Source organism: Rosa rugosa, chromosome 2 (assembly GCF_958449725.1).
Source record: "Rosa rugosa chromosome 2, drRosRugo1.1, whole genome shotgun sequence".
In the NCBI taxonomy this organism is placed as follows: Eukaryota; Viridiplantae; Streptophyta; class Magnoliopsida; order Rosales; family Rosaceae; genus Rosa; species Rosa rugosa.
The window spans coordinates 16,737,042-16,764,155 of NC_084821.1; the positions used below are offsets into that span (position 1 = coordinate 16,737,042).

At 37.7% G+C, this 27,114-nt stretch overlaps 2 protein-coding genes, 2 long non-coding RNA genes and 4 other non-coding genes across 9 annotated transcripts; 6 read left to right on the plus strand and 2 right to left on the minus strand.

Moving 5' to 3' along the window:
• Positions 1-4,208: 4,208 nt before the first annotated feature.
• On the plus strand, positions 4,209-6,071 carry LOC133732391 (protein SODIUM POTASSIUM ROOT DEFECTIVE 3-like). Its single transcript, XM_062159936.1, has 3 exons — positions 4,209-4,888; positions 5,129-5,204; positions 5,586-6,071. Exons 1-3 carry the CDS (start codon positions 4,379-4,381, stop codon positions 5,747-5,749), a joined length of 750 nt encoding a protein of 249 aa, XP_062015920.1. The 5' UTR covers positions 4,209-4,378; the 3' UTR covers positions 5,750-6,071.
• Positions 6,072-14,455: 8,384 nt separating this feature from the next.
• LOC133727752 (uncharacterized) lies at positions 14,456-16,993 on the plus strand. Its single transcript, XR_009855338.1, has 4 exons — positions 14,456-15,142; positions 15,230-15,366; positions 16,424-16,503; positions 16,738-16,993. It is a non-coding gene; the product is annotated as an uncharacterized LOC133727752 (long non-coding RNA).
• Positions 16,994-18,280: 1,287 nt separating this feature from the next.
• On the minus strand, positions 18,281-20,875 carry LOC133734642 (uncharacterized). 2 transcript variants are annotated; one of them, XR_009858440.1, is made up of 4 exons: positions 19,948-20,875; positions 19,673-19,843; positions 18,733-18,972; positions 18,281-18,347 (listed from the first exon to the last, which is right to left on the minus strand). It is a non-coding gene; the product is annotated as an uncharacterized LOC133734642 (long non-coding RNA). The 2 variants fall into 2 exon arrangements; XR_009858439.1 differs by having other exon boundaries at positions 19,673-20,875.
• Positions 20,876-22,527: 1,652 nt separating this feature from the next.
• Positions 22,528-24,361, plus strand: LOC133732073 (large ribosomal subunit protein uL29y). The gene is made up of 4 exons (XM_062159533.1): positions 22,528-22,684; positions 22,782-22,917; positions 23,017-23,173; positions 24,089-24,361. The coding sequence occupies exons 1-4, from the start codon at positions 22,681-22,683 to the stop codon at positions 24,161-24,163; spliced, it is 372 nt and encodes a 123-aa protein (XP_062015517.1). The 5' UTR covers positions 22,528-22,680; the 3' UTR covers positions 24,164-24,361.
• Positions 24,362-26,123: 1,762 nt separating this feature from the next.
• On the plus strand, positions 26,124-26,196 carry TRNAV-UAC (transfer RNA valine (anticodon UAC)). Its single transcript has one exon. It is a non-coding gene; the product is annotated as a tRNA-Val (tRNA).
• A 79-nt stretch (positions 26,197-26,275) lies between these two features.
• On the plus strand, positions 26,276-26,348 carry TRNAV-UAC (transfer RNA valine (anticodon UAC)). Its single transcript has one exon. It is a non-coding gene; the product is annotated as a tRNA-Val (tRNA).
• Positions 26,349-26,434: 86 nt separating this feature from the next.
• Positions 26,435-26,507, plus strand: TRNAV-UAC (transfer RNA valine (anticodon UAC)). The gene has a single exon. It is a non-coding gene; the product is annotated as a tRNA-Val (tRNA).
• A 74-nt stretch (positions 26,508-26,581) lies between these two features.
• TRNAR-UCG (transfer RNA arginine (anticodon UCG)) lies at positions 26,582-26,655 on the minus strand. Its single transcript has one exon. It is a non-coding gene; the product is annotated as a tRNA-Arg (tRNA).
• Between the last annotated feature and the right edge of the window lie 459 nt (positions 26,656-27,114).

A 27,114-nucleotide genomic window follows, 5' to 3' on the forward strand; every position in this document is an offset into this window, starting at 1 on the left:
ACACAGAGCACAGTAACATCCAGAAGACAAAAATAGGGCTAGAAGAAAACCTGTCTACCTCCCCAAAAGCCCAATCCAACCCAAACTAAGTGAAAAGGAAAAAGGAGACCTGAGCCAAAACAAGGCCCAGATCACTAGGCTGCAACCACAACCCAGTAAGGCAGAGGCCCAAGCCCACTACCAAAATCCAACTTCCTCACACCAGCTGAACTAGACCGGCCTTCCCGGAAGGCAGCCCTGCAGTTCACCGGTCCGGCGGCCTCCATCTCTCATCCACTATCACTGGGTCCTCCTAGAGTCCGGCCGGAACGCCTACTTCAAAAACCGATCAACTGAGCCCGGGAACCACCACCACCCGCTCTCAAAACCACTCGAACTCGCACCTGCCGCTGTCACCACCGCGATCGGAGCCTCATAGACTGAACTGCCGAGCACACCGGAGCACCACCACGATCGACTTCTCAGACCGAAACCAATCCGCCGCCTCCAAAGTTTGGAACAAGCCTAGAAGCCGCACGATCCAGACAAACTCCACACCACCGCCGCACACCACCCGAGAGAGCGCCGCAGCCTTGCCTGGTCAGGGGAGCAAAGCTTCACCGCCGCCAGCAAAACGAAACTCTAGGTTTCGTGAACTGAGGTCTAGTTTTTTTTTTTTTTTTTTTTTAACTCAAGTAGAAAACATAACTCGAGTTTTCAGACAAAAAAAAAAAAAAAAAGGTGGTTCTAGTTGGACCTCCAAATTTGATATTTGGACCTCTCCTACTTATTAAACCTCCAATTCACTTTTTTGAATAGTTAAAAAGCTAAGTACACATCCTTAATTTTACCAAAATATCTTTGAACAATTAAATCTATATTTTAACAATTTGTTGTTTTTTTTCTTTTCTTAATCTCTATCATTTCAACCACTAAAAATTTTGTGAGGGGAGCTGCCTACATTTTTTGTGTACTTTCAGTGATGGAACCAAAAAGTGATTCTTGGAGGGCCGAACAAGTAGACAATTATAAAGATTTTTCTTTTAATTTGGATCATAGTTTTTTTTTTTTTTTTGGCAATATGGATGGTTGTAGAAAAGACTTTGGTTTTCAAATAATTTTTGTTTTTTTTTTAACCAAGTAATCATTCATTAATCTCAAGCCAGAATGACACGGATACATACCTTGATCCCTTGCCAACTCTAGGGTAAGTTTAGGACGTGGTATGCTAGCACCACCCATTAGACAACCAGTGCTCACTTATTCAGAAGCAAGCCTATAACTATGAAAAATCTAGAGCATAGTACATAGGCAAATTTCAGCAAAAAATTAAATTTCCTCCTTGCGATCCAAGCTAGGACTAGGAGGTTGGGGTGGGTCCCTCCTCCTGGATCCCAAATTCGAAACCCCATAGACTCATTGCCCAAAACTTGAAGTCCCAAAACATGATTGAATTGGAGCACCCAACTTTGTATGGACACCCAAGAGGGTTTAGGCACCCAAACAGAATTGGGCCTCCAACGTAAATTGGGCCACAAAACTGATCTGGGCACCCAACCCAAATTGGGTTCAACCTTTGCTGCACTGTTCATGATCGCAGTCTCCAAACTATGGTTCCGGCGAATGACGTTCGACGTCCCTTTCCAGAAGCGTCTTCGCCTCGCCATCTCTCCGCCGTTCATTATCGTGAGTCCAATCGTCGCAATAGCGAGCCTTGCCATGTTCATCTCCAACCTGCCATGACCTGTCAAAACACATTTGATCCACTTCAAGCCAAGCTCGCCGTCAACCTCCTGTGTCCAAACCGTTGCCACAGCCGTCGCAATACCCACAGATCGGACTACCGCTAGATTTCCTTTGTTTTGGGCCCAGAAATTTCTCATCATACCTAATTGATCCTTTTGTTCCGCCATCAACAAAATCAGATTGTCGATCATAATTGGCCAGATTCTCCAATTTTCGGCAGCCTTAAGCCATGCTCTGGATGGCCTGACTCGGCCCCAATCAATTGTAGAGCACCTCTCTGCAACTTGACACTGAGAAACAACTAGATTTCCCCATGATCTCCCACACCAGTTGTCGGCACCCACACATGCGAGACTGTACTTTGGTGCGAGGAGGATCGATTGAAAGCTTGTCGAAAAGAATTGACGTTGGATGGTTTCGAGAAGGCAACGAGAGGCAGAGAGAGAGGCTCTGCTTGGTGTTGGCGTCAAGCGCCGTTGATAGAACCCCAGCCATGACAGCTAGGGTTTGAGAGAGAGCGGAAGAGATTCCGTCTCATTATAAGACTTAGGAGTGCTGGTTTTCAAATAAATTAGTAATAGCTACACTAAAATATTCAATAAATTTACGTGTTTGAGGAAAATCCAAATCAGATTATTTTGAATTTAATTTTGTATTAAATGATAAGGCCATAGATAGAAATTAATTAAATTTTTTTTTTTTAGGTAAATTATAAACTTATATAAGTAATATAAGGAAATTCTAAAAAAAGTTTGAATGTTATATTAATGCGATTGTCCAAAAGAAAATTGAATGTTATATTAATGAGGGATGTAAGAAGAGTATTTGTTTTTTTTTTCTTCTCTTTGTCCTTATTTGCCTTTTCATATGAGTTGACAATGTTTATTGATAATTGAAAAAAGATGGAGGTTCAAATATCAAATTTGGAGGTCCAACTAGAACCACCCAAAAAAAAAAAACTCAGAGTTTTGTTTTCTTAGAGTAACTCCAATAGCTTCCCCATATTTTGATTTTTCTCTATTTTAGGAAAAAATTTGGTTGTTTTGCTCCAACAAATTCCCTATAATTATCCCTAAAATAGAGATAGTGATGAGAGAGAAAACAAAATTTCCTATATTTATAGCAATCTGTAAAATTTTAGGGAATGATTTAGGGAAGAATTATGAAATCTGTAAAATAGAGAATTTGTTGGAGTTGGAGCAGAAATTTTATTGGAGATTTTAATTTTTGATTCTCTATAATAGAGAAATTATAGGGAAGCTGTTGGAGATGCTCTTAGAGCATGTTTAGCAGACTCTCTATTTTTGCTCCTTAGCTATTTTAGAGAGCATGTTTAGCTTTTTATCTATTTTAGCAGCTGCACCAGACTCCTAAGTGACTCTCTATTATAACTTTTAGCTATCTCGCTCCTAAATATAGAGAGGGAGATGAGGCTCTCTATAATTTAAAACATTCATTTTGAGTTACTTTATGTAATTTATAAATACATTTAAACTATTTAATATTCCTTTAAAAAATCATATAAATTCAAAATTAGCTAAAATAGAGAGCACTGATACAGACATATTTCTAAAGTGGCTAGCCAAAATGACTTTTTAGCTACTTTAGCTAAAATTTGACTCAAAAATGGCTAGCATTGCTAAAGATGCTGTAAGAGCATCTTTAGTAGACTCTCTATTTTTGCTCCTTATCTATTTTGGAGAGCATGTTTAGCTTTTTATCTATTTTAGCAGCTGCACCAAACTCCTAAGTGGCTCTTTATTATAACTTTTAGTTATCTCGCTCCTAAATATAGAGAGCGGGATGAGACTCTCTATAATTTAAAACATTCATTTTAAATTATTTTATGTAATTTATAAATACATTTAAACTATTTAATCTTTATTTAAAAAATAATATAAATTCAAAATTAGCTAAAATAGAGAGCATTGATGCAGATGTAATTCTCAAGTGGCTAGCTAAAATGACTTTTTAGCTATTTTAGTTAAAATTTGACTCAAAAATGGCTAGCACACTATCTTATGCAGTGAATTAGACCTGAACGTACTGTGTACCTCGATCAATCATTACCATGTATACATACTCGAAGAAATAATTGCGCCAAAAGGATAGCATTAAATTTCCATAAATGCCACTGGTCACATAATCTGTCCCAGATAAAGACAATGTCAGTCGACATTTATATATCATACGCAAGTTAGCTCACACCCAGAAACCTCCATGGCCAAGAGTCAAATATTTAGAACAATTAGTCTTGCAAAATAAAATTAAAAAGTGAAAACCAAACAATGATGCAACAATAATAGAAGTAGCTGAGCTCTTTAGTCTCATACTCTCATAGCATGCTAGCTTCACGATACTAGTAGTGGTTGTAATCATCTCACATAAAGATTAACATAACTTTAATTAACCCCACACCTCTTAATTAAATGGTAAACAATGAATTAAGGCAGCAGATCGATTAACAATTTGAAACATGTTGTAGGACCCGAGTTCTTCATCTTTTTTCTCTTTGTCGATCACTCTAATTATCTCATTCCCGGCCACCAACTTTAAATAGGAAGATATATCTTTCTTTATATATATCTGCTAGCCATTACTTCCTTCTTACAAGTTTTTTTTTTTTGAAAGGCCTTCTTACAAGTTTTTAAGCATGAAAGGAATGGATCGTTTCTTTTGTGCATCTTCTGCTTCCACAGCCATCATGGATCAAAGAGCCATAGTCCGCCGAGCCCACAGAGTCCCCATTAGTGACCATGTTTATGTTTATGATCGAAGAAAAAACCAACCCCATCTTCCTATGATCCCTTGTTCATTTGATCAGTTACCAATTGATCCGAAACCACTGTACGAAAGATGCAGAAGGAGTTTTTCTTCTGCGCAGAGTAGCGATAGAGATCAGCTACGTCGGAAAAGCTCTGCTGACATCCATGAGCAAAGAAGAAAGAGTACTTCCTCCGCTTCTCGGTATCGGATTAGTGACGATTCCACAGTACCCTTCATCGACTGGTTATCGGAAACTGACGCAACGTTGGTTCCTTCTGATCATCATAAAGAAGCAGCATCTAACCCTAGACTGCGCCTGATCATGAGATCGAATGATGAATATCGTCGTCCATCCCCAGCTCCATTAAGGTCATCTTCCACTCGCTCTCGTAACCAGGTAATTAGTTAGGTTATTAACATCAGATTCTTTTAATTTTTTTATCGGCTGAAGTAAGCCATGTGCAGGCGTGGGTCCAGCATCACATTAATTGTTGTTTTAATTTTGAATTTCTGGTACGAGAATTACAAGCAAAACCTCCCCCCCCACACACAAACATATATATATATATATATATATATATATATATATATATATATATAATTATAAAGTTGATGACTCATTAATTAATTATTGCAGGTTGTGGTTCTGAGGGTGTCAGTTCATTGCAAGGGATGTGAAGAAAAACTGAGAAAGCATCTCTCTAAAATGGAAGGTATAGTGGTGTGTGTTATTAGTAGCTAGCTAAGCTAGATAGAGAATTCATTTATGGATTAAGTACTACTTGAAAATATTCCTTTACCTATATAGTAATGAGACTCATATGTTTTCATCTTCTGGTTTTCAGTGCTTCAATTCCAAGCAAATTAGTTTATAGTTTTGTTGTATGTTATGATCATCACCAATAAAAGCTAGTGATGATGTACATATCTCTTGTCAAGGTTAACATGCTATAACTAATATTATCCACTTCTCGAGTTATTAATTTTCTAATTCTAGTTTGATAGTTTGATGACCTAACATATCAAAACATATAAATTAATAACAAGTTAGATGATTAACCTGCAATACTTAACCGACTCATAAATCTGTGCAGGAGTTGCATCATTTAGTATAGATTTACCAACAAAGAAAGTCACAGTCATCGGAGACGTGACACCATTAGGTGTGCTCGCGAGTGTATCCAAGGTGAAGAAAGCTCAGCTCTGGTCGTCTCCAACATCTTCATCACCTTCACCATCTTCTCGATGGTCAGCATGATAGATTGCCTACAATCTGTACTAATTAAATTTGATATTCGATCCGTTCAGTAGCAGCAGCAGCAACTATGGTGCGAGCGTGTTTGTATGATTAGTTGTCTAATTCATTAATTAATCATGGTTAAGTTAATAATCGTTTCTGTATTGTAAATTAATCTATGCGAACTCTCTCTTTTTTCGATGGAACTGGAATCATCAAGTCCTTGGTTTGTTTTTGTAAAAGATCGAGATGCAGCTAGCTAGTTTGGTGACTAGTGATCATCTTGTGCTTTCCGGTGTCATGTCCTTCTGAATGTACGTACCCTTTTATTTTTCTTTACTAATGCTCAGGCTGTAAATTATGAACAATTCAGTATAGCTACTTTCCGTGCATGTCAATGATCTGACACAGCATGAACATGGTTGTGCGCATGCCATGATTCACTTGCAATGGTACCTTGGATCGATCATGTGAAGAAAACACCACTACTTCACAGCCCCACATCGTGCACTGCGTTTTACCTTTTCAGTTAATTCGATCAGTCTCTATTGGAAGCAACTAAAACTGAAGTATGAAACGTGTTCTTGCATGATCGCAGTACATACATATATCCTTGTTCTTATTTCTCGGCTCTTTGGACCATCTCTTTTGAAGCTTTTCTACGAATATGTTGCCTCTATAACATTCATGTTACCAAAACGTTCAATCGAAAGCAGTTGTCTTTCATCACTGGCCTAAAAGAACCCCATGTATGCCATCATCAAAATCACATCATCCATCAAGTTGTTCGACTTGACTTGCCCACTGGAACTTGCTATACCTCATAGTTCCTCACCCAACATGGAACTTGCTGTACATAAGACTTGTCTACTGAAGAATATCTTTGTTAAGAATCTCACCTTCATTTTTTTGAGTAAGAGTATAAGGTATCAAGGAGAAGCAAGGTTATATCATTTTGATGAAGAAAATCCTGAAATTCAAGGTTCATAGTTACATGATTCATGTTAAAGCTCTCTGAGGCGGCAGACATATACAACTGGTCATCTTGGACCACTGAGGGTTTGAGGCAGTGTGGTAGGTTGTTTCTTAATGCTGCCTCGCAAGATGGTGTACTGTATCTATAGCTATATCCCATATATATGTAAGAATAATAGGAAAAATATATAGCTGGAAATGGTATACGTAATGATAATGTCCATGAAAAGGAAATTGCATGCGGTGGCAATTAATGGTCGGGCACTCAACTTCTCAAGCTCGTAAATACAATAATGGACAGCTTTTGTATTTATTTGGGACAACACCCCACTTTGATCACTTTTTCGATCGTTCTTTTATCTTCCAAAATTGTACATTTTCAGTTTTACACCGTGTTTGTGGTGAATGATTATTCATCTGCTTTAACATAAGAGTGCTGCTACATATATGTCTTTCCTGCAACAGTAACAAACTATAAGCGAGTAAATGACAACAGCAAACTACGCTTTCGGTTTCGAAATCTCTTTTTTCTTTTTTTTTGGTATTCCTTTTTCTTTCTTGTTTTGCTGCTTTTGAAACTATCATATCGAGATGTAATAGATAATTTAGAAAAAGCATCCTGATCAAAAAGAAGAAACAAGCATAATTATTAAGTTATTATTTTGGATTCCTCTTCTTCTTATTCTATTTTCCTTCTTCAATCCGGAAGTTTCGCGACTTTGGTTTGTTTGAGTAAAAGACTTGACGGCTGGAATCATAAAGCAGGAAGATGATCCAATAATCAATCAAAGGCATTCCCGTAAAGCATAAAATATGTGTTTTTTTTAAAGGAAGCATAAAATATGTTTGCCGTCGAGTAATCTGGTATATTGGTCGGCGCAATTTTTATGGTGATTAGTAATTTAGTAGCATAGGAAATTTGGTCCTCCTTTTTCATCGGAGAAAATAACAACTATTTGGATTTACGGTGCCTATCTCTATCAGTCTATTGCTACAAATTTGTCTGTAATACGAAAATTTGTTATACTTCAATATATTGATATTATTAAATACCAAAAAAATTTTTCACAATTCTGGGCAGTAAACAGTTGTAAGATTTAGGTACTAAGGCCTAGTTTAGGATTGCTTCGCTTTTACAAAAATTAGCTTTTTTTGTAGTTTTAGGTTTTAAGATGTTTGATAAACTACAAAAAAATGGGCTTTAATTAAAAAATAAAGCAGCTTTAATTAAAAAATATGAGTAATTGACAACAGTTTTTAGAAGCAACCCAAAGGTTGTGCTTCTAAAAGTTGTTGTCAATCCCAGCAGAAGTAATTTTTTTTTTTAAAAGTCATAGAAATTCCAAACTAACCCTAAATCTTTGTTAGAGTTCATGGTGATAAAAAGTTTGCAGAGTTGACGTACTAACATAATTAGGGTTCATGGGGTAAAGAAATTTCCTTCACGAAAGATGTAGGCACGTTAAACTTACTCCATAGACACGTATCACGCTAAAATCGGAGCACATTTAAGTAAGTTATGATCTACGGAAGTTGAATTTCTATTTGGAGTTTTCGGTGACTTTCATAAGGACAATATCGACATTTCCCTTTAGGAGTGTTTAAAGAAGGAACCCTAGAGTTTTGGGGTGCCCCGGGGGGGTTTCTATCTGAAACCCAAGTACTCAAGAACTCTCTCTTCTCAACCAGGCTGGCTGACCCAACCCAAACCTGGGGTCCGACTGGTTCATTTTCGTCTGGACACCCCGGACCATTACACCGGTCGATTTTGGACTGCCATTCCACACCGCCTCATCCCCTTCTCTTAGTTTACCTCGACTCATGTCGATGAAAAAGAATCGAAGAGTTTCGGGTGCGGCAAACCCGTTTCTTCGACCCGTCTCGTTCTTGGTATTCCGGCCACTGTTGACCGTGAAACCACTTGGGCTTTCAAGCTCTTTAGTTGGTGATCAACATCCCCTAAGCCTCTTGCATCGATTCGACTTGAGGAGAGGATTAGATCGATGTGAAGTTTCGGACTCTCAGAGCTTTTGATGAGTTTTCTGGCCAATCCACGCCGATTCAAGCTTCGGTGCAAGTATGAAAGTTGATCATTCAGTTGTGATGTTAATTTTGGTATATAAGCCATGCAGCCTAATTTGGTGTTCGTATTGGTGGTGCATAGGGACGCGTGCCGCTGGTTCTGGCCTAATGAATCCAAATACCAAACCTAAAATTCTTTCTTTCAACCCTGAATTTGACAAATTCATACTATTTTTCAATAACACCCGTGAAAGCGTCTCCCTAGGTTCTTATATGTTCATGAAGCCAATACAGGGGAGACCACTCCACCATAGCAGTGAGGTCGAAATCTGTTAATTTGTATTCTTAAGTGGTTGAAAGAATTTGCAGGAATATGATTAAATTCCCTGCAAATTGACTAGGTTTTGGCTTGAGAATGAAAGAAATGGAGGGCAAATTGGTAAAGATAGAAATGGAAGGGAAATTGGTAAAGATTTCCCTCCAATTGCCTAATTTTGGAGGAAATTGCGATGACAGTGATACTATCTATGAGGGCAACAACGTCATTTTCTCTGATAAATGAGACATGTGTACCTCACGTGTCATTTTTGGCCGGAGTAGTGAGCGAATGTGGCTTTAGGTACCACTTCAAAAGAATTCGAATGGTTGTGATAAAAAATAAAATTCTGGTATCATCGATCTAGTGGAGGTAGGATTTTAAAAAGGGGTGGGCTAAGGTTTAAGGTTCTCTTAATGTAACCCAACTGATCCAAAAAGTTAACATTATAATGTTTGATAGAAATTCGATAACAAATTTAAGTCTAACACAAAAGAATATGCATACTCAAATTGTACCATGCACTCTTGCATAGAAGCAAACTTTTTAATTATTAAATCTTGATCATTATTCTCGGCCAACTCTTTTTTAATGTGAATAATCATGTTATCGCCCAAAAAGTCATTATCTATCTTATTGCGCAATGTTGTTTTGATATGTTTTATAGCTGAAAAAGCTTTTTCTGTAGATGCTATAGAAACTAGCAAAGTTAACGCATTGTGAGTAACACTTGGAGAGGGTGAAAGTACCATAGTACCTTTGCAGGTACACCTTCCCTCTCTTTGGAGTTTTTACCTATTTTCCACCTTGAAAGACCGCATCTAGGGCATTCTGTTTCATCAACATACTCTTTTCTGTATAGAATACAATCATTTGGGCAAGCATGAAATTTAGTGTAATCCATTCCTAGAGCACTCAAGGTCTTCTTTGTGTCATACACAGAGGTAGGTATCTCATTGCCTACTGGAAGAAACTCTGTAAAGGCAATCAACCAATCAGAGTAAGCAATATCACTCATACCGTGCTTGCCTTTCAAGTTGTAAAGCCTTAAAGAATTGTAACAAGTGAATATAAGTTTTCTTAAAGTTTGCAAAATTAAAAACTTGCACCAAGTTAAAGATTTTAATGGCATGGTGGACTCAAACTATGAGGGACTCACTTCAGATGATGATGTCCAGTTTAACAAGAATGTTGATGGTGACCCAAGTTTAGCACAAGAGTTTGAGGAAATGGGGTTTCATGGAGATATTTCTGATGATGTATATGATTCAAATGGAGAACCAAGTTTACATGGATCATCTGATAAAGGTGAGGATAGAGGCAGGTTTCCAGTCAAGTAGTGCATAAAATTGTACTCTGAGTGGAGGAATTCAACAAAAATATGACATGAAGAAATCTATATTTCAGCTTGGGATGGCTTTTGCTAATTCAAAGGAATTCAATAGTGCTATTAAGAAGCACTTTGTCCTTACAAAAAATGAGCTTAGGTTTCAAACAAACACAAGGCACAAGGTGTGTGTTGTCTACATTACTTCAGAAAGGTGTCCATACAGGATATATGCTTCATCAACATATCTTGACAACCTTACAATCTATATAAGAACCATGGTTCTAGAGTACAAGTGTTGTTCATTAGGACAAAGTGTATCACATGCATGCACCATTTCTGACTAAGGAGTACATGGATTTCTTTATCAATGATCCTAAATGATAAACAGAAGGAATATATATGCAATGAACAAGGACTTTGGAATGGAGGTGGGGTATCAAATGTGCTAAAGAGCTAGCTCAAGGCCACAAAAATAGTCAAGGAAGTTATGTAGACCAGTACAACCTCTTAGAAAGCTATGCAATTGAGTTGAGGAAAAGGAACTCATGAACCTCATTCTAGATTGACACAACCTCAGTCTGGATTGATACTGAGTTGGATAGGGAGTTGACAAGATTTAAGAGGATATATATTTGCATTAAGGCATTGAAGACTGGATGGAAGGAGGGGTGCATGCCTATAATAGGGTTGGATCACCTCAAAAGTGTGCATAAGGGTCAGCTTTTATCTGCCGTAGGTATTGATGGGAACAATGGTATCTATCTCATTGCATGGGATATAGTAGAAGCATAAAGCAAAGAAACCTAGACATGGTTCTTAGAATTTTTGAAAGTTGATTTGGATATACATCACTCAAGTCACTACTCATTCATGAGTGACAAGCAGTAATAACATGAGTAGGCAATCAAAGAGTTGTTTCTAGACTCCCAACACAGCCATTGTGTGAGACACCTGCATAACAATTTCAAAAATGATGGCCATGGAGTGTTGAAGTTGAATCAGAAGTCGTGGGTAGTTGCTAGAGCTTGTACAATGAGGACACATGCAAGTGCAATAGAAGAGTTGAAGAAAGTACTTTAGTTGGTGCCTGGAAGTGGTGCATGGATAGGCCCGCTATACACTGGTCAAAGTCATACTTTTATGAGAAATTCTCAAGTGTGATGTTCTGCTTAATAACCATAGTGAAAGCTTCAACAAAAGCATTCTAGAAGCAAGGAAGAAACCTATTCTTCCATGCTTAGAAGACATATTAACAACCACTATGCTGAGGTTGGCAAACATGAGGCATAGTGGGCCAAATTAGAGGTGTAAGATTGGGGTGGAGAAACAGTTGAAGAAAAATGTAGTGTGGGCTTCTGATTACAGACCCAGGGAGTCAAGTTGAGTGGAGGTTTGAAATTCAAGGAAGAGTTGTAGGTTATGCAAGTAGGGTGGTGGCACAACATTATGTAGCTTTGGATTTGAGGTCTTGTATATGTAAGAGATGGGATGTCTCTAGTCTTCCATGTGGCTATGTCATAGCCGCAATATACTCTAAGGGAAGGTCCCCTAATGAGTTTGTGGATGAGTACTTTACCAAGGAAAAGTACATGAAGGCATATGAGCCAATCATGTACCCAATTACTGGAGTGCAAGAGTGGAAGATGATAAATAGGCCGATTGCACCACCTCTCTCTATAGGAGAAAACCTAGGAGGCCTAAGATGGCTAGGAACATGAAAGCAGGTGAGTGTTCTAATGCATATCGATCTATGTTGATTCAATTTGAGTTGCATAAATACCTATTTCTAATGCCAAAAAAATTTTCTTAATTTTTGGTCTTAAGTCCGGCCCCATCTCCTGGAATAACCAAGCTGCCCAGAGTCTATTACTCTCAAGTTAGTTGTGGCATTTATAAGAAGAAAGGTCACAATAAGAGGACACGCCCACTGAGAAATCAGGTAAACTGATCAAATGTGCTGTAGTACTTGGTGATTAATTTTATATACTAATTTTGTGTGCATGGTCGCTAATGTAGCCTCCCAATGCCAGTGGCCGCCCCAAGCTCAACCTAAGGAGGTTCAAGCTGATAGTGTGCAGCCCCAACCTCAACTTGAGGAGGTTTATGCTGATAATGTGCAGTATGAGGTTCAATTTGAGGAAGGCATTCCAGCCCCTGATTTTGTGCCTACTATGCAGTCACAATAGTTAACCAATGTTTTCCAGCCAACCCAGGTAATTATTTTTTAGTTCTTCATTCTATAGCTTTATCTGTGCTGTTATGGGTATATGCTTATTTGCATTGGTATGATGATGTGATGTAGTCTACTCAAGCTCTAGAGAGTTTCTCATCCATGCCTGGGATCAGACAAAGGAGGTACAAAGTCATTGCACATAGAAAATCACTGCCTCAAAACATGCCTCAAGAACCTTCATCTGAATAGACTATTGTAGTGGCATTATATGTAGGAAATTTGCAATTTGTTGTGGCATTTTGTTGTTGTTAGGATTGTTCCTTTTTCAGTAGCTTTTGATACATTGAAGTTATTTTCAGGCTATTTTTTGTTGGAAAATGCATATGTTCATGACAATAAACTATGTAATGGATTGTAAAAGATGGAATGAATGATCCCAGTTTATGAGTATCAGATTACCTTTACATATTTGTCTTTTAGATTGCCAATTTATACAAATTGATGATGAGTAAGATTGTTAAATTATCAGGGTCAACTATAAAGTTGATATTGTTCAGATTGACAGCAATACATGAAGGGACGATTTTACCCCGGTAAACATAACAGCCTTAACGTCATTACTATTTCCACATATGAATGTTGGGTGACTAGGGCTGTCAATGGGTCGTGTCGGGTTGGGTTCGTGTCGGGTCAAGATATTTGTCGTGTCGCAATATACAAACCCAAACCCAACCCATTTAATAATTGTGTCAAAAATTTAAACTCAAACCCAACCTATTTATTAAACGGGTTACCCATTTCCAACCCACTTAACCCATTTAACAAATAAGTCGTGTCGTGTTAGACAAAATGACTCATTGAAGGGTTAACAATGCCATCCATTTAACTAAAAAATGCATAAATTGATTAAATTCACTAAAAACTCTACAAGACTAAGAATATAAATAATTATATATATATTCATAAATAATTAAATCTAATAATTATAAAGCAAAATATTTCAAATTGTCTAATCCTATGATCAAATACTCCTAACGCCCAAAATTTTAAGAAGAAGTATAGCATAATCGGGTTATACGGGTTCACTTCGTGTTGGCAGGTTGACCCGTGGCTGACCCATTTATTAAATGGGTCATGGCTGGTTGACCCATGGCTGACCTGCTTTTTAATCGTGCGGGTTCAACCCGCTTTATTTCGTGCGGATTTCGAGTCGTGTTATCGGGTCGTGTCGGAATTGACAGCCCTTGGGTCGGGCTTAAATCGTCAGATACTATTTTAATATTTCCCAAAACTGAGGTATGAAAATTCATAGTCAGGAAAACACTACTATAAAAATTGAAACACACAACACACATCAGACAACTGAACAGATATCTACTTTTGTGTATTAACATAAACTCTATTGTACAACTGTACAAATATAATTCTGTTATGTGAATGTAAGCAAATTGAAAAGTTTTTTTTTATATAGAAAAATATTGCACAACAGAATAAAGCATTTCCTGTGGTGTAAGTGGGAGACTGATTTCCCTCCATTCTAAGCTCATAATTCCCTCCCAGAACAAGCTCACCAATATGAAATTTGAGCTCTACACACAACAGTCATTTTTTATCCGTTGTATGATTGAATGTTGTGTGAAATTTGAGAAATTCTACTAGGTGTCCCTAGTGCAAGATGCACAAATTTGTACAACAGATAGTTATAGTTCAGTTGTCTGAACAAGGAACAAAATTGCAGGGGGCAAAGTTTTACTCAAATGAAACCTACATAGACGCAGGCGGCAAAATTTCCATCCTTGTTTGTCAAAATTTTTACATTCATACAACAGATCTTGAACTATAGGTCGTCTCATAGACTACTCCACATTTTAGACAAACATAGACAGTCTCTCTATTCTTCAACTCGACAGCTTCTCTATTCTTCCCCTCGATCACTCACTCCCTAAATCCTTACTCTATTCTTCGAAATCGATGTCTTTGAATCACCTAGCACTAAAATATCTTCTTTGAGTTCTCTACAGCTCTACCAACCACCATTCTCATTTCTCTCTCTCTCTTCCAATTTCAGTTTTCCCTTTCTCCTTTTGTACCCTTAACCCTAAATTTTCAATCTCAATCTAATGGTCGAGGATGAACAGAGTCGCCCTCCAAGATAATCAAGAAACCAAGGCCGAAGGTAGATTTTGATTCTGGTTCCCCATCTATCTCTATTTTCTCTTAGATTTAGGGTTCTTAGGGTTTTGTTCTCTTAGATTGTTCATCTTCCTCTTCAACGACGGAGGAGATAGAGTGTTGCATATCCACTTTCTCTCTCTCCTCCTCGCCTTCAAACTAGGGTCAATTGAAGAGATGCAGAAGACGAAGGTGTCCAAGACGGCGGAGGAAAATGTGTTGTGCTGCGCAAACGAGGCGACGCTTGTTGGGCCTGTGACAAGAAGGTTCACGACACTGTGCTCATTAGATAGTGCCTTTCGTCGTCGCCGATGATTTTCCGGTCGAGGAGGGAAGGAGTTTATACCAGAGATGTTCATATTATCATCTCTGCGTTTCTGTTGTGCTTACGGTACCGCTCAGAATCTGGAGAGCATTGTCAACAATGTGAGTTTTGGCTTTTCGGATTCAAGGGGTGAATTGAAAAACATTTTGATTGATTTGTAGCGAAACTGATGTGGGTTTTGGTGTCAGGAGGAGGATTTGGGAACGACGTCGCTTGAGATTTTGTACATGTCTCCGGTGGCTAGGAAACTGGGACCAAAGAACGCTTTGATTCTTGGGACTACTGGATATTGGTTGTTCATTGCTACTAATTTGAAGCCAACTTGGTACTTTTACTAACTCTTCTATTTTAGTTTCTATGTGACCCAATTTTGTGTTCTCTAAATGCATGTGGGTTGAAGTGTTTGAAGTCATTCTATGTAAGAGATCTTTAATTTTCTGCTATGCTTTTTAATTGTATACAAATACTTCATGTGTAATCTTAATTGCTATAAAATATTTTCGCTAGAGAGATGCAAGAGAGTGGCTTTGAAAGGCCCATTCCTTCTACAATTTCTACCTTAAGTAATATGACATACTTGTGAGTGGTGGCTGATAACTTAGCAGTTATCTTAGTTTCACATTCTTTCCCTTCTTTGCTTTGAAAGATCATTACTGGATTAGGCTGTTGTCTTTCTTATAATTTCCATGAGGCAGAGTAATCAGTGACTTAACCGGAGAGAGCTCAGTTTTTCCAAACTAGTCGAACATGAAAAACATGCAAAAATTTGAGTCATCTTTATAGTTTTAATATCTTCTAATTAGAATAATCCAGAGGTTCATAACAATCATTTTTCTTATGCGGTTTGCTCCATATAGTAGGATGTTAAGGAGCTGCAATATAACAAGATCAATTCCAGAATATATCTCTATCATGACAAGCCTGCAAGTTTTGTCATATGTGGAGCAGAAACAAGGTTTTGGATAAGGTCTCACTTCTTGTTGCTATATCAGTTTTATACTAAAATCAGATATGTGAAGAAAGAGCCTGGTTGAGTTTGATGAAGTATTAGAGGTACGATTGGAAATAATGTCTTTTTTGGAGTACCATGTGCTTACAATAATCACAGTTATTTAGGTTTGAAATTTTTTCATTGGCCAACAGTATAGACTTTGTGATTCTTGTAATTCCCTGAGGAGAAACAACCAGTTATGTTGACTAAGTGATAAAACTATTAAATCAGGGATATCTATATAATTAGTTAGCATTCTATAAATAAAGCATCTTGTATGCTAATGCGTGCATATTGAAGGAGAAAAAAAGAGAGAAAATCTATAAATTGGATCAATAGGTTTATGAGTCTTGCTTTCTTGCTCATGAAGTTGTTTTGTTCCTTTTTCCAGGTGCAGAGAAAGCATGTTTATGAACTTAGGCATCCAATTTTAACTAGTGATAATGAAAGTTGTTCCCAGCATGTATTCCAGTAAGTATCTACATCTTAGTATTCTTGCTGCTTATCCTATCATATCAACCAATTCTGATAGCACTTTGTATGATAGATTGCCTGTTCTCGAATTGAGTCATGAATATCTAATGAACTCATAAGTTTTGTCTCTCACCATAGTATGACTGATTGATTAAGTGTATCTTCTCTCAGTTTTGTTGGTCCCTAATTATGTTTTGACACATGACATAATGGTTAATGATTCATGGCCAGGAAGACAAGAAGAAACTCGAGGAGCATCGCCATGACATGGATGTAGTGATTGAGCAATTGGAAAGCAGTTGACCGTTCTACATAGGAGCCATATATATAGCGGCTACATATGTGCATGTTAAGTATATATTGTATCAGCTTTTGCTGTTTTTCATTTTTTGAAATTGTTAGCTAGAATGTTGCTACGTTAAGCTAGCGACAATGCTTTCTTTGTTGGTTTTATGGTCTAGAAACTTGAATGTATGGATGATTGACAAATATAATATTGGAGCTAGCATTGTTTCTATGCAAATATATATGGATGAGAGCATTATTTTTGAGTAAGTGTATGCTTTGAATTACACAATAAACCACTTATAAATCACCCAACGGTTGCTAAAGTTTTTGTTGTCAGATTTGAACTCACACTATGCCAAAAAATGAATCAGACGACAGTTTTTCACTGTCGTCTGATAGTGAAAATTTCTGTTGTTAATACTCCTGCCATCTGATGCAAGTATCAGACGACAGCGCGAAACTGTTGTCTGAATCCAATTTGGACAAGCGCTAGTATTAATATGCATGTTGTCTGAATACCAGAAAGGACGACATACGACTTTGTAGAGTCCGTTGTGCAAGTCATATTAAGTCAGCAGCAATCTCATGAAAAGTAACTTTTGAAGCAAAGTTTGACAAGATCAGTTGTGTAGAAACTGTTGTCCCTTTAAATGTCCTACATCATTTTTTTGAGATAACGCTGTTGTCTGAATTGAAGCAAAACAACAGAAGTTTGTAGAAAGCATTGTGTGTTTGGGTGTGATACTACAAAACATGGTACTTTATTGTTGTGTTTTTTCTAGTTGGGCAATTAAAATTGTTTGAAAAGTATTGTAGTTAGATTGTTCATACAACAGTTTTTGAATACCATTTTATAATGTTCCATTGTCAGACAATTGTCAGACAATAGTTTTCATTTGGAATGAAATGGTACGAGAGAGTCACAAGACATTATGCACATAGCATTTAACCAAAACCAATTGACCAACATTCAAAAACATATCCATTGATTAAACATTCAAAACCAATTCATTCCATCATCACCCCAACATTAACATAATAACCCTACCTAAACATAAAGCCCAAAAACATCAAGGCCAGAAACATATTGTACTAGTCCACTTCCTTCTGCCCTTGCTTAGCACTTTTCTTAACCTCAAACCAGTTTCTTCTCATGCCCTCAAAAGGCTTGTCCTCTCTGTTTCTCTAATAGAACTGTCCATCATCCTCTTGTTCTCCAGCTAGAGTTCTCACACCCAAAAATCCTACAAATAATAAATTCCAGCTTAAAATGATATATAATCTTAAACAACATACTGATAAATGAATGTGCTCATATAGTAATAGAAGTTGCAAACTGAGGTGCACTTGTGTACATTTTTACATTATCTATGCAGCCAGAGGCCAGGAGAGCATCCTTGTGCAGATGCTCACCGTAGAAAGAATATCAGTAAATAACACATAAGAAAATGACAAGCATACAACAATATATGGCACCTTATTCGCTCAAGTCTTGGACTCTTCCTAGCAGTCCTAATAAAGCAGTGCTTTAGCAGTTCCTTGGCACTTGCACGCTGAGAGGAAAAGCAAACAAAAGAGAGTGATAATAAGAAAACTTGTAGAATTCATTAAAGAAGACATTGGAAGGTCATAATAAAAAACAGAGAGATAGATCCGCATCTTGTCTCATTGTTTTTATTGGTTACGCATATCCTATAAGAACCAAATACATGACAAGGATTATCTGGAGAGCATATTATATAAGTGATCACTGTTCTGAACTGAACTCCAATAACCTGTATCCATACATGACTTAAGCATTTCCAACAAGGAATACGTATTCATCGGTCATGACCCACTTCCAAGTTCATCGGTCACGACTTTAAAGAAGCAATTGGCATGAGCTAAGATATACAAATCTTAGTCTCTATCCTAAGAAACATTGAGAAAAACAATTACCTCACATATTTGCCGTACGTAGAAGTCCATGAGGGATGGGCATTGCCCTTTTTCATGTTGAATATCTATAGCAGGTCGAGAGAAGGAGGTTGCCAAGCACTTTGAACTCCCACTTTTTTAATATCTTCTGGAAATCCCTCTAGGAAAATTATCTTCATCATCTCGATGGTTTCTCTTCCTAGAACAAGCTCCCCCCATGGTGAAAATCTGGTAATCAATGACTCAAGATATACCTAGAAACTGCGGCAGAACAATACTCTATCCATTCAATTACCAAATTTGAAAATACACAAGTAGAGAGTACGGAAAATAAGTAAGTATCCAGTACAATCAATTCACCCAAAACTCTATTATAATCATATTCATTATAATCATATTCAACCAAGAAAATATTTATTTCTTTATACCAATGCACTAAGAATTCAAACTGATTACCAACAACATCATTTAATCATTCATGGTAATCAAGTCCCACCATATCTGATATACAGCTCAATTAAACTCCCAGGCAAGTAGTACACAAGGTCTCAAACCTTCCATGACCACTCATGAATGCTAACTTTTGTGAACTTATTCAACTTGTCATGGGCTCAGTACATGCAATTACTTCTATTTTATTGTCATTCTCAATGACTAGTACGTCAACTTCAATAGACCAAGTTCTAATTCTATCACAACATAGTTCTTTCAATGACTTCAACTTAACAATTAAAAGAACTAATTATGTCAGGCCATTCACAATAAACATCAAACCCACATATTCAAAACCTCTTGTACACACCCGTATTTCGCATTCTATATAATCAAATCCAAACATTCATTCTTGTTTCCCACATAAACACTCGACACAACCAACCATTACAATTAATATAATCTATCCAACTCTTTATGGACAACCAACGTACGATGCACAATTCCAAGGTTGGTGTTTCACAATTACCTTTTATATTCAGTTTTCTGTCTAAAACCCAATTTGGGTTTTGGAGTATGTAACAACCTGCAGCAACCTTTCATGTGAAATCTTCATTAATAATCCACGAGCAGAGCCTAAAAATATAGGTTCCCACTTCTCTTCATCCTCTAGCTTCTGGGTCCCATTCCCTTCGTATTTCTGCGTTTTCCTCCAAACTCAACCATTCAATTTACAACATGGCAGTTAGGTTTAGATTGACAACCCAACTTCAAAATCACAAGAATATGCCAAGAATGGTTTACCTTGACTCGAAGTAGTCTCAATCGTTTCTCCATATATGACTCTTTCAATTAAACTGTAGAGGTTCAAGTTTCTTCTTTAACCGGTAAGAACAGGAGACACCCGCTGCGAGTAGTGAACTCCGACGAAGCCCAATGACACCAAATATATCAATTCGTTCAGAACTCAACCAAAATCAAAAACTAAATATACCAGACGTAGAGCTCGAAGAGAAGACTAATTTCCTTACCTTGCATGTCGTCATCGGCTACCGAAGTCGCCGGAAAATGCAGAGGAGCAGCTGGAGCCGTAGAAATTTCTCAGCTTCGAATTGGCTTCGTTGGAGCTCGTTGGTGGAAACCCAAGCTATAGGCATCGCGAGATGGTCCTAATGCCAGTGGTCCGTTGATCAGAGGTGGCCGAAATTGGAAGAGGAAGTTCGGTCTCCGTCCCAGGCTTGGGTTGAACAAAATGGGTCGAGGTCTCGAGAGTTCCAAACTAACCAGAAACAGGAGTTGAAGAGCCCAGCAGTTGTAAGCCCTTGTTCCCTCTATCCCCAAGGAGTCGTACGCCTACCTTGAAGCTTTTGAAGGATTAGCGACATTGGGAACCCAGGTTACATCGACAGAGAGGATGACGACCGCTTGGATTGGGGTCAGTGATGGTGAGGAGAACATCCTCCTCCGCCATGACGCCTTCCGCTTCACCATTCTCCTCTTGAGATTGAAAATTGAAACCCTAGAAAATTGGGGATTGTGAATTCAACAGAGAGTGAATAGGGATCTAGAAGGGAATCGGAGGACGACACATCGTTATTGAAAAAAAGTAGATGGAATTGAGAGAGAGAGGATGGGAAGGGATCTAAGGCAGAGTTAGTTTTGCTTTTCGGTTGCCGGGGTCAGGGTTTGTTGAAGAGAATTGTGGAGAGAGAGAGTGAGATAGAAAGGGGGGTTGAATATGAATCTTGTTTAACTTTCTCAAATAAAACGAGGGGGAAGTTTAAGTTTTGGCTAAAAGATGGGCGGGCAAAATCGATGGAGGGAGTCAAAAATTGAGTTTTGACTAAGTGCGGAACTCAGACAACATAAATTCATAATCACTGTCGACTGAAGGAGAGTTGCACAACAGATTAAAGCATCAATAAATAACTGTTGTCTGAAGCCATTGTCTGAAGGAGAGTTAAACAACAGAATAAAGTAGCAATAAATAATAGTTGTCTGAATAAAATCAGTCATACAACATCAAAACTCAACCATTGTCGAAATAGTAATTGCACAACAGTAAAGTATCAATACATAACTGTTGTCTGAAGCCAATGTCTGAAAGATAGTTATACAACATAATAAAGCAGCAAAAAACAACTGTTGTCTGAATTAAATCGATCAGACAACATCAAAATACCACAATTGTCTGAATAATAATTGCACAACAGCTAACATAATAACTGTTGTCTGAAATAACTCACTCAGACAACATCAAAATATAATCATTGTTTGAATAACAATTGCCCAACAACAATGTAATAACTGTCGTCTGATTGTATCAGACAACAGTTAAAAATTTTGTTGTTGTTGGAATTGTGTTGTTTGATTCGTTTTTTGGCATAGTGTCACACAACATAAAAAACAGAAATCAGTTTCCAATTGTTGAATCACACAACGACATAGAAACAATCTGTTGTACAACTGCTGCAAAATTAAACCTTAATCACTCACAAACAACAGTCATTGGTTGCTCATAAATATGATTACAACTATCACACAATAGTTAATAACAAATATCTGTAGTGGTAAAGATCATCCAACAACAGTTTATTATATTTCTGTTGTCTGAGTACGTAGGTAACCAACGTCACCTGGGAACTTAATTTTGTTGTGTGAGCAGTCATTCAAACAACAAATTGGATGCGGCGCATACTGCGCATCCAATTTCTCGCATTAGCATGTGCCGATTTGGGACAACGGTTCTAGCTTTTGCGTCGACTCTATGATCGATACACAACGTTGTTGGAGTGTTGTGATCACACAATGCCGAGATAGACGACAGAAATTTTTTCCTAGTACAACGGTCATTCGCCGTTGTCTGATTCGTTTTTTATAGTAGTGAAAGTTCATGTACTGTTTGGATGATTTTCCAATATAAAATAGGAGGTCCAAGGATAATCTCGCCCGAGAACTTGAAAGACTCAGAGTCGACCCTACCGCTACATGCTATTTATCTACACATAGCTAATAGCTGGTTGCATACTAATCTGCAATTAATTTCCTCCAAAATTTCAATATATCCCCTAATTTCTTTGAGTTTCATGCAAAACTAAAAACTCCGTTTTATTATTTTTTTTGAAATTAAGACCTCTGTAGCTTTGGAGAACAGGAAAAGCATCCTCTATCCCCAAGTTTTTACTAACCTATCACCGGTGATAGCGGTTCTTCTTCCTGTAGGTGTTATAAGCAGAATCCAAACAGTTCGATGTACATGCATTGCAAGACTTGTTCACGATTAATATGCAGCAGCTGAGCAGCCTAATTAGTGTGAATTTCTTGAAACAACAATTAGTCGTGTCCTTAAAACAAGGACGAGCCCAAATGGACCATGTCCATATCCCCAAGCCCACATCAGCCCAAGACTTGCACTCTCACTAGACACGAGCCCAGATTAGGGCCATTCAAGATATTAAAACCGCAGCCGAGGGTTAGGGTTCACTCTCTCCTTCATCGCCCTTCTTCTTTCAAAGAGAAACAGACACCACCACAGCCATGGGTAGGTTCCACGAAATTGTTTTCTCCAATGTTTCTTCTGTAATTGAATTGGGTTCGTTCTAATTTTGTTTTGTTCTAATTTGGTTTCGTTGTAAAAGCGAGGATCAAGGTCCACGAGCTCAGGAACAAGTCCAAGCCAGATCTTTTGGGTCAGCTCAAGGATCTGAAGGCGGAGCTCGCTCTTCTCCGAGTCGCCAAGGTCACTGGTGGAGCCCCCAACAAGCTCTCCAAAATGTAATTCCTCCCGCTCTCCCCTGTTTAAATATCATTTTGTTTGTTATTCAATTTTGAACTGTTGTTCACATTTTTCTGTGTGTGGGTTTGTGGTTGCAGCAAGGTGGTGAGGCTTTCTATAGCTCAGGTGCTGACAGTGATTTCCCAGAAGCAAAAGGCGGCTCTTAGGGAAGTTTACAAGAACAAGAAGCTTCTTCCTCTTGATTTGCGTCCAAAGAAGACCAGGGCTATCAGGAGACGTCTGACTAAGCACCAGGTATTTACTAATCCTCACTCCCGGCTGACCCGATTTCATTTTTGGTTGATATAAACTGCTTAGACATTTGGGTAGTTGCTGATACTTGAGGAATGAAAAATTGAAACACTAGTTTTGTAATGCTCAAGGAATTTTAGGTGTTCTTCGTTGAGTTCACTTTTTGTTTGTGTTACACTAGCTATTGTGATTAAATATTCGTGAACATTACTAAATGGAGAAAAGAAGTATGAGAAACTAAGACTCTATTAGCTGGATTTGTTGAAGGATGAATGTAAACTATGATGTAGGGTGATTAGTATACGAGAAATGACTTTTCTCTTTAATCAGGTTTTCAATCAAGTATTAGTATATAGAAGCAGTTTTGTTTTCTTCCTTAATGGAAGCTGTGTTGTAACTTCTAGCACTCTGCTTGAAGTTGCTTGGTTTAACCGAGTACGGTATGTGGCTTCATGGTTTTTCTGTATAAACCATTCATTTATTGTAAGATTATGTCTTGGCTAAAAGGTAAATTTGCCTTATGGAGTGCGTTTGTTATGTTTGATCTACATTGAATTTAATGTGATTGTTAAATTAGGGTGAGGTTTTGTGTTGTCAAGATGGTTTTGTGTCTAAATCCTTCTTTGTTTTGGGGTCACCTGGTTTTTTTGTTTTTTTTGTTTTTTTTTACTTTTAAGGCTAATTGCAGACATTCTCTGATCATTTGTTCCCTGCTTATCAATCTCACTCCACACACACACACACCCACCCCCACCCCCACCCCCACCCGCCCCCCGCTGGTTTGCCAGATGAACTGTAGCATACTATGCTCATTTTGTTAGCCCTTTAAGCTGCTTTACAGTGTTATAGCACTAGTCCGTTTTTCGCTTTGGGCAATTTCTGTTTATCCTAACTCGATTGTTAAATTGTTTTTGACAGGCATCTTTAAAGACAGAGAGGGAGAAGATGAGAGAGATGTACTTCCCACTAAGGAAGTACGCAATCAAGGCATAATGTTGGATCCACTTATGAAGGACATCAGGACTTTTACCTACTATATGATATTCCCAGGACATGAGTTTAAAGTATTTAGCCATTTTCGTAATTGTATCGGCATAGACAGTACCCCCAATATGACTTCACTGGTCCAGAATTGTAATGCTGATTGTGTTTCCATTTTGTGCTTAATGATTTGCAATCGGATTTTTTTTATTCAGTTGTTGTATCTTTTAGCAACTGATTGTCCTATAGCATCAGTTGCATCCAAAGATTTTCTCGCTAGAGTTTCGGTTTTAACTATTCAAACCGATTCCCTAACCAAACCACTGCATCCTCACAATGAAGGAAGAACAAGCTAATTATTACCAGTTTGCATTTACGTCCAGTTGACCCGTGTGTTTGTGGCTTTGTGTTACCCCTTTTAAGCCCTATGGGCCTATGCTGCGGTGATGGATTGCTGGTGGTGCTGAAAGTTCTTAAATTGCTAAGAAAGGAACCAAACCCAGAACGTGTCAGCAATATGATTCCAAGCTTCTGACTAGACCTGTAAACCGATTCCCTAACCAAACCACTGCATCCTCACAATGAAGGAAGAACAAGCTAATTATTACCAGTTTGCATTTACGTCCAGTTGCTATCACCCGTGTGTTTGTGGCTTTGTGTTACCCCTTTTAAGCCCTATGGGCCTATGCTGCGGTGATGGATTGCTGGTGGTGCTGAAAGTTCTTAAATTGCTAAGAAAGGAACCAAACCCAGAACGTGTCAGCAATATGATTCCAAGCTTCTGACTAGACCTGTAAATGGACCGGATTTTGATCCGAACCCGCTCCAGATCCGTAGCTATTAAACGGGTTTGGATCGAACATTTTGATCCGTTGATCCGTTAATGATCCGAATCCGTTAACTCGTTTAATAAAAGGATCGGATTTGGATTTAGGTCGATCCGATCCGTTAATGATCCGACCCGTTTTAGTAATAAAAAAATATTATTTTTTATTAATATATTATTATTTGTTAAAAATATAAAATATTAAAGATTTCTAATAATACTTTTTTGCAGAAATCTAAGAGGCAGTCTTCGTAATTTTATTTTCGATAATGTAATTTTATCTTTGGTGATACTCTTCATGTAGATCATGTTATTTTAATATTTTATTAATATCTTATGAGATATTATGATATAAATTTAATATTACTATTTAAAATTTAAAAATATTTGAAATTATAAACTGATCGGATTAGCGGATCGGGTATCCGTTAATCCGATGGATACGGATTTGGATCGAGGTATCAATGATCCGCCGGGTTAACGGAGCGGGTTTGGATCGAAATTTTTTTTTAGTAAACGGATTTGGATTTAGGTCGATCCGATCCAAACCCGGTCCATTTACAGGCCTACTTCTGACCAGTCCTTTCTAACCCTGATCTCCCTTTGATGTTTGCGAATTCTGTCTGATATTTCTGCTTAGCAGTAAGAGCGATAAACGAGCCGAGCCAAACTCAGTATTAGAAAACAGATTGGCTTGTTTTCCGTCGAGCCTAATTAGTGGTTTTTTTTTTTTTTTGGGCAATGTAGTGGTGTTTAGTTTGGCTTGCAATCTTTTTCCGAAGCTTGAGATTGATTTGGTTTTGGCTTCTTTTCTTGACGAGCTCTACAATGTTGGTATTTTATTAGCAATTTTTCTTTGCTCATGCTTGAATAAATTTTACAATACCTTATGTTATTAATTTTGTGATGAAAAAAAATAAGTAAATAAGAAAAATTTTATTAAAAAAAAAAAGAAAAAAAAAAACCCTAAAATCTAGCTATATACGTGCCAATCTTTGATGTGTCAAGTTAGCTTGAGCTTATCTCGTGATTGTAAACGACTTTCTCATGAGCTCTACAGAAGTATAGAGATCAAGGTCGTTGGCTTTGTTTATTTTACGAGCCAGATCTTATATGTAAGTTTATGTGTCCACATTATTCACGTGGGTTTCTGTGGTGTAGTGGTTATCACGTTTGCTTTACACGCAAAAGGTCTCCGGTTCGATCCCGGGCAGGAACATTATTTTATCAGTTGTTATAACTTCTTGTTTATATATCTTACTAACTTATATATTTATTTGTGATGAATTGTTAAGCAAGTTTCTGTGGTGTAGTGGTTATCACGTTTGCTTTACACGCAAAAGGTCTCCGGTTCGATCCCGGGCAGGAACATCATTTTTTCAGTTGTTATAACTTATAACTTCTTGTTTATATATCTTACTAACTTATACGTTTATTTGTTAAGAATTGTTAAACAAGTTTCTGTGGTGTAGTGGTTATCACGTTTGCTTTACACGCAAAAGGTCTCCGGTTCGATCCCGGGCAGGAACATTGATTTTTGCCTCAGATGTTATCTGCTATTTGGTATGGATATTTTTGTAACAGAAAAGAAAAAAAGTATCAAACGACCACAGTGGGAGTCGAACCCACGACCTTTTGATCCGAAGTCAAACGCGCTAATCCACTGCGCTATGCGGTCTTGTATGAACGTATTGATGCTAAAGTTTTAGTAGTCGTGTATACATAGTAGCTACAACAGTATTGGGTCACTTAGCTTGAAAGGCATCCTTATTAATACTACTGAAGATATAGATATTGCATAATCTTAGTTGACCCACTAACTACAACAGTAAACTATAAGTCTATAATGTATACACACTCGAAGTATCCCAATGGGTCATTATCAATAGTGTAAACAGCTGAAACTGGGCTTCAAAATTCAAATAGATGCTACATACATAAATAACACTAGCCCTAGGGACGTGCCTAATTTCGTTGCTTGTTCGACTCTCCCACAGGGGTTCACATGCATTTGGTTTAGGATCTACTCATTTTGAGTTGATTTGCATAGTGGTCGATTGGACCTTCCACTTAACAAACTTCACGCGGTGAGCCTCCAATAACATAATAATATGGCACCCACAGTTTAGAATAGGAA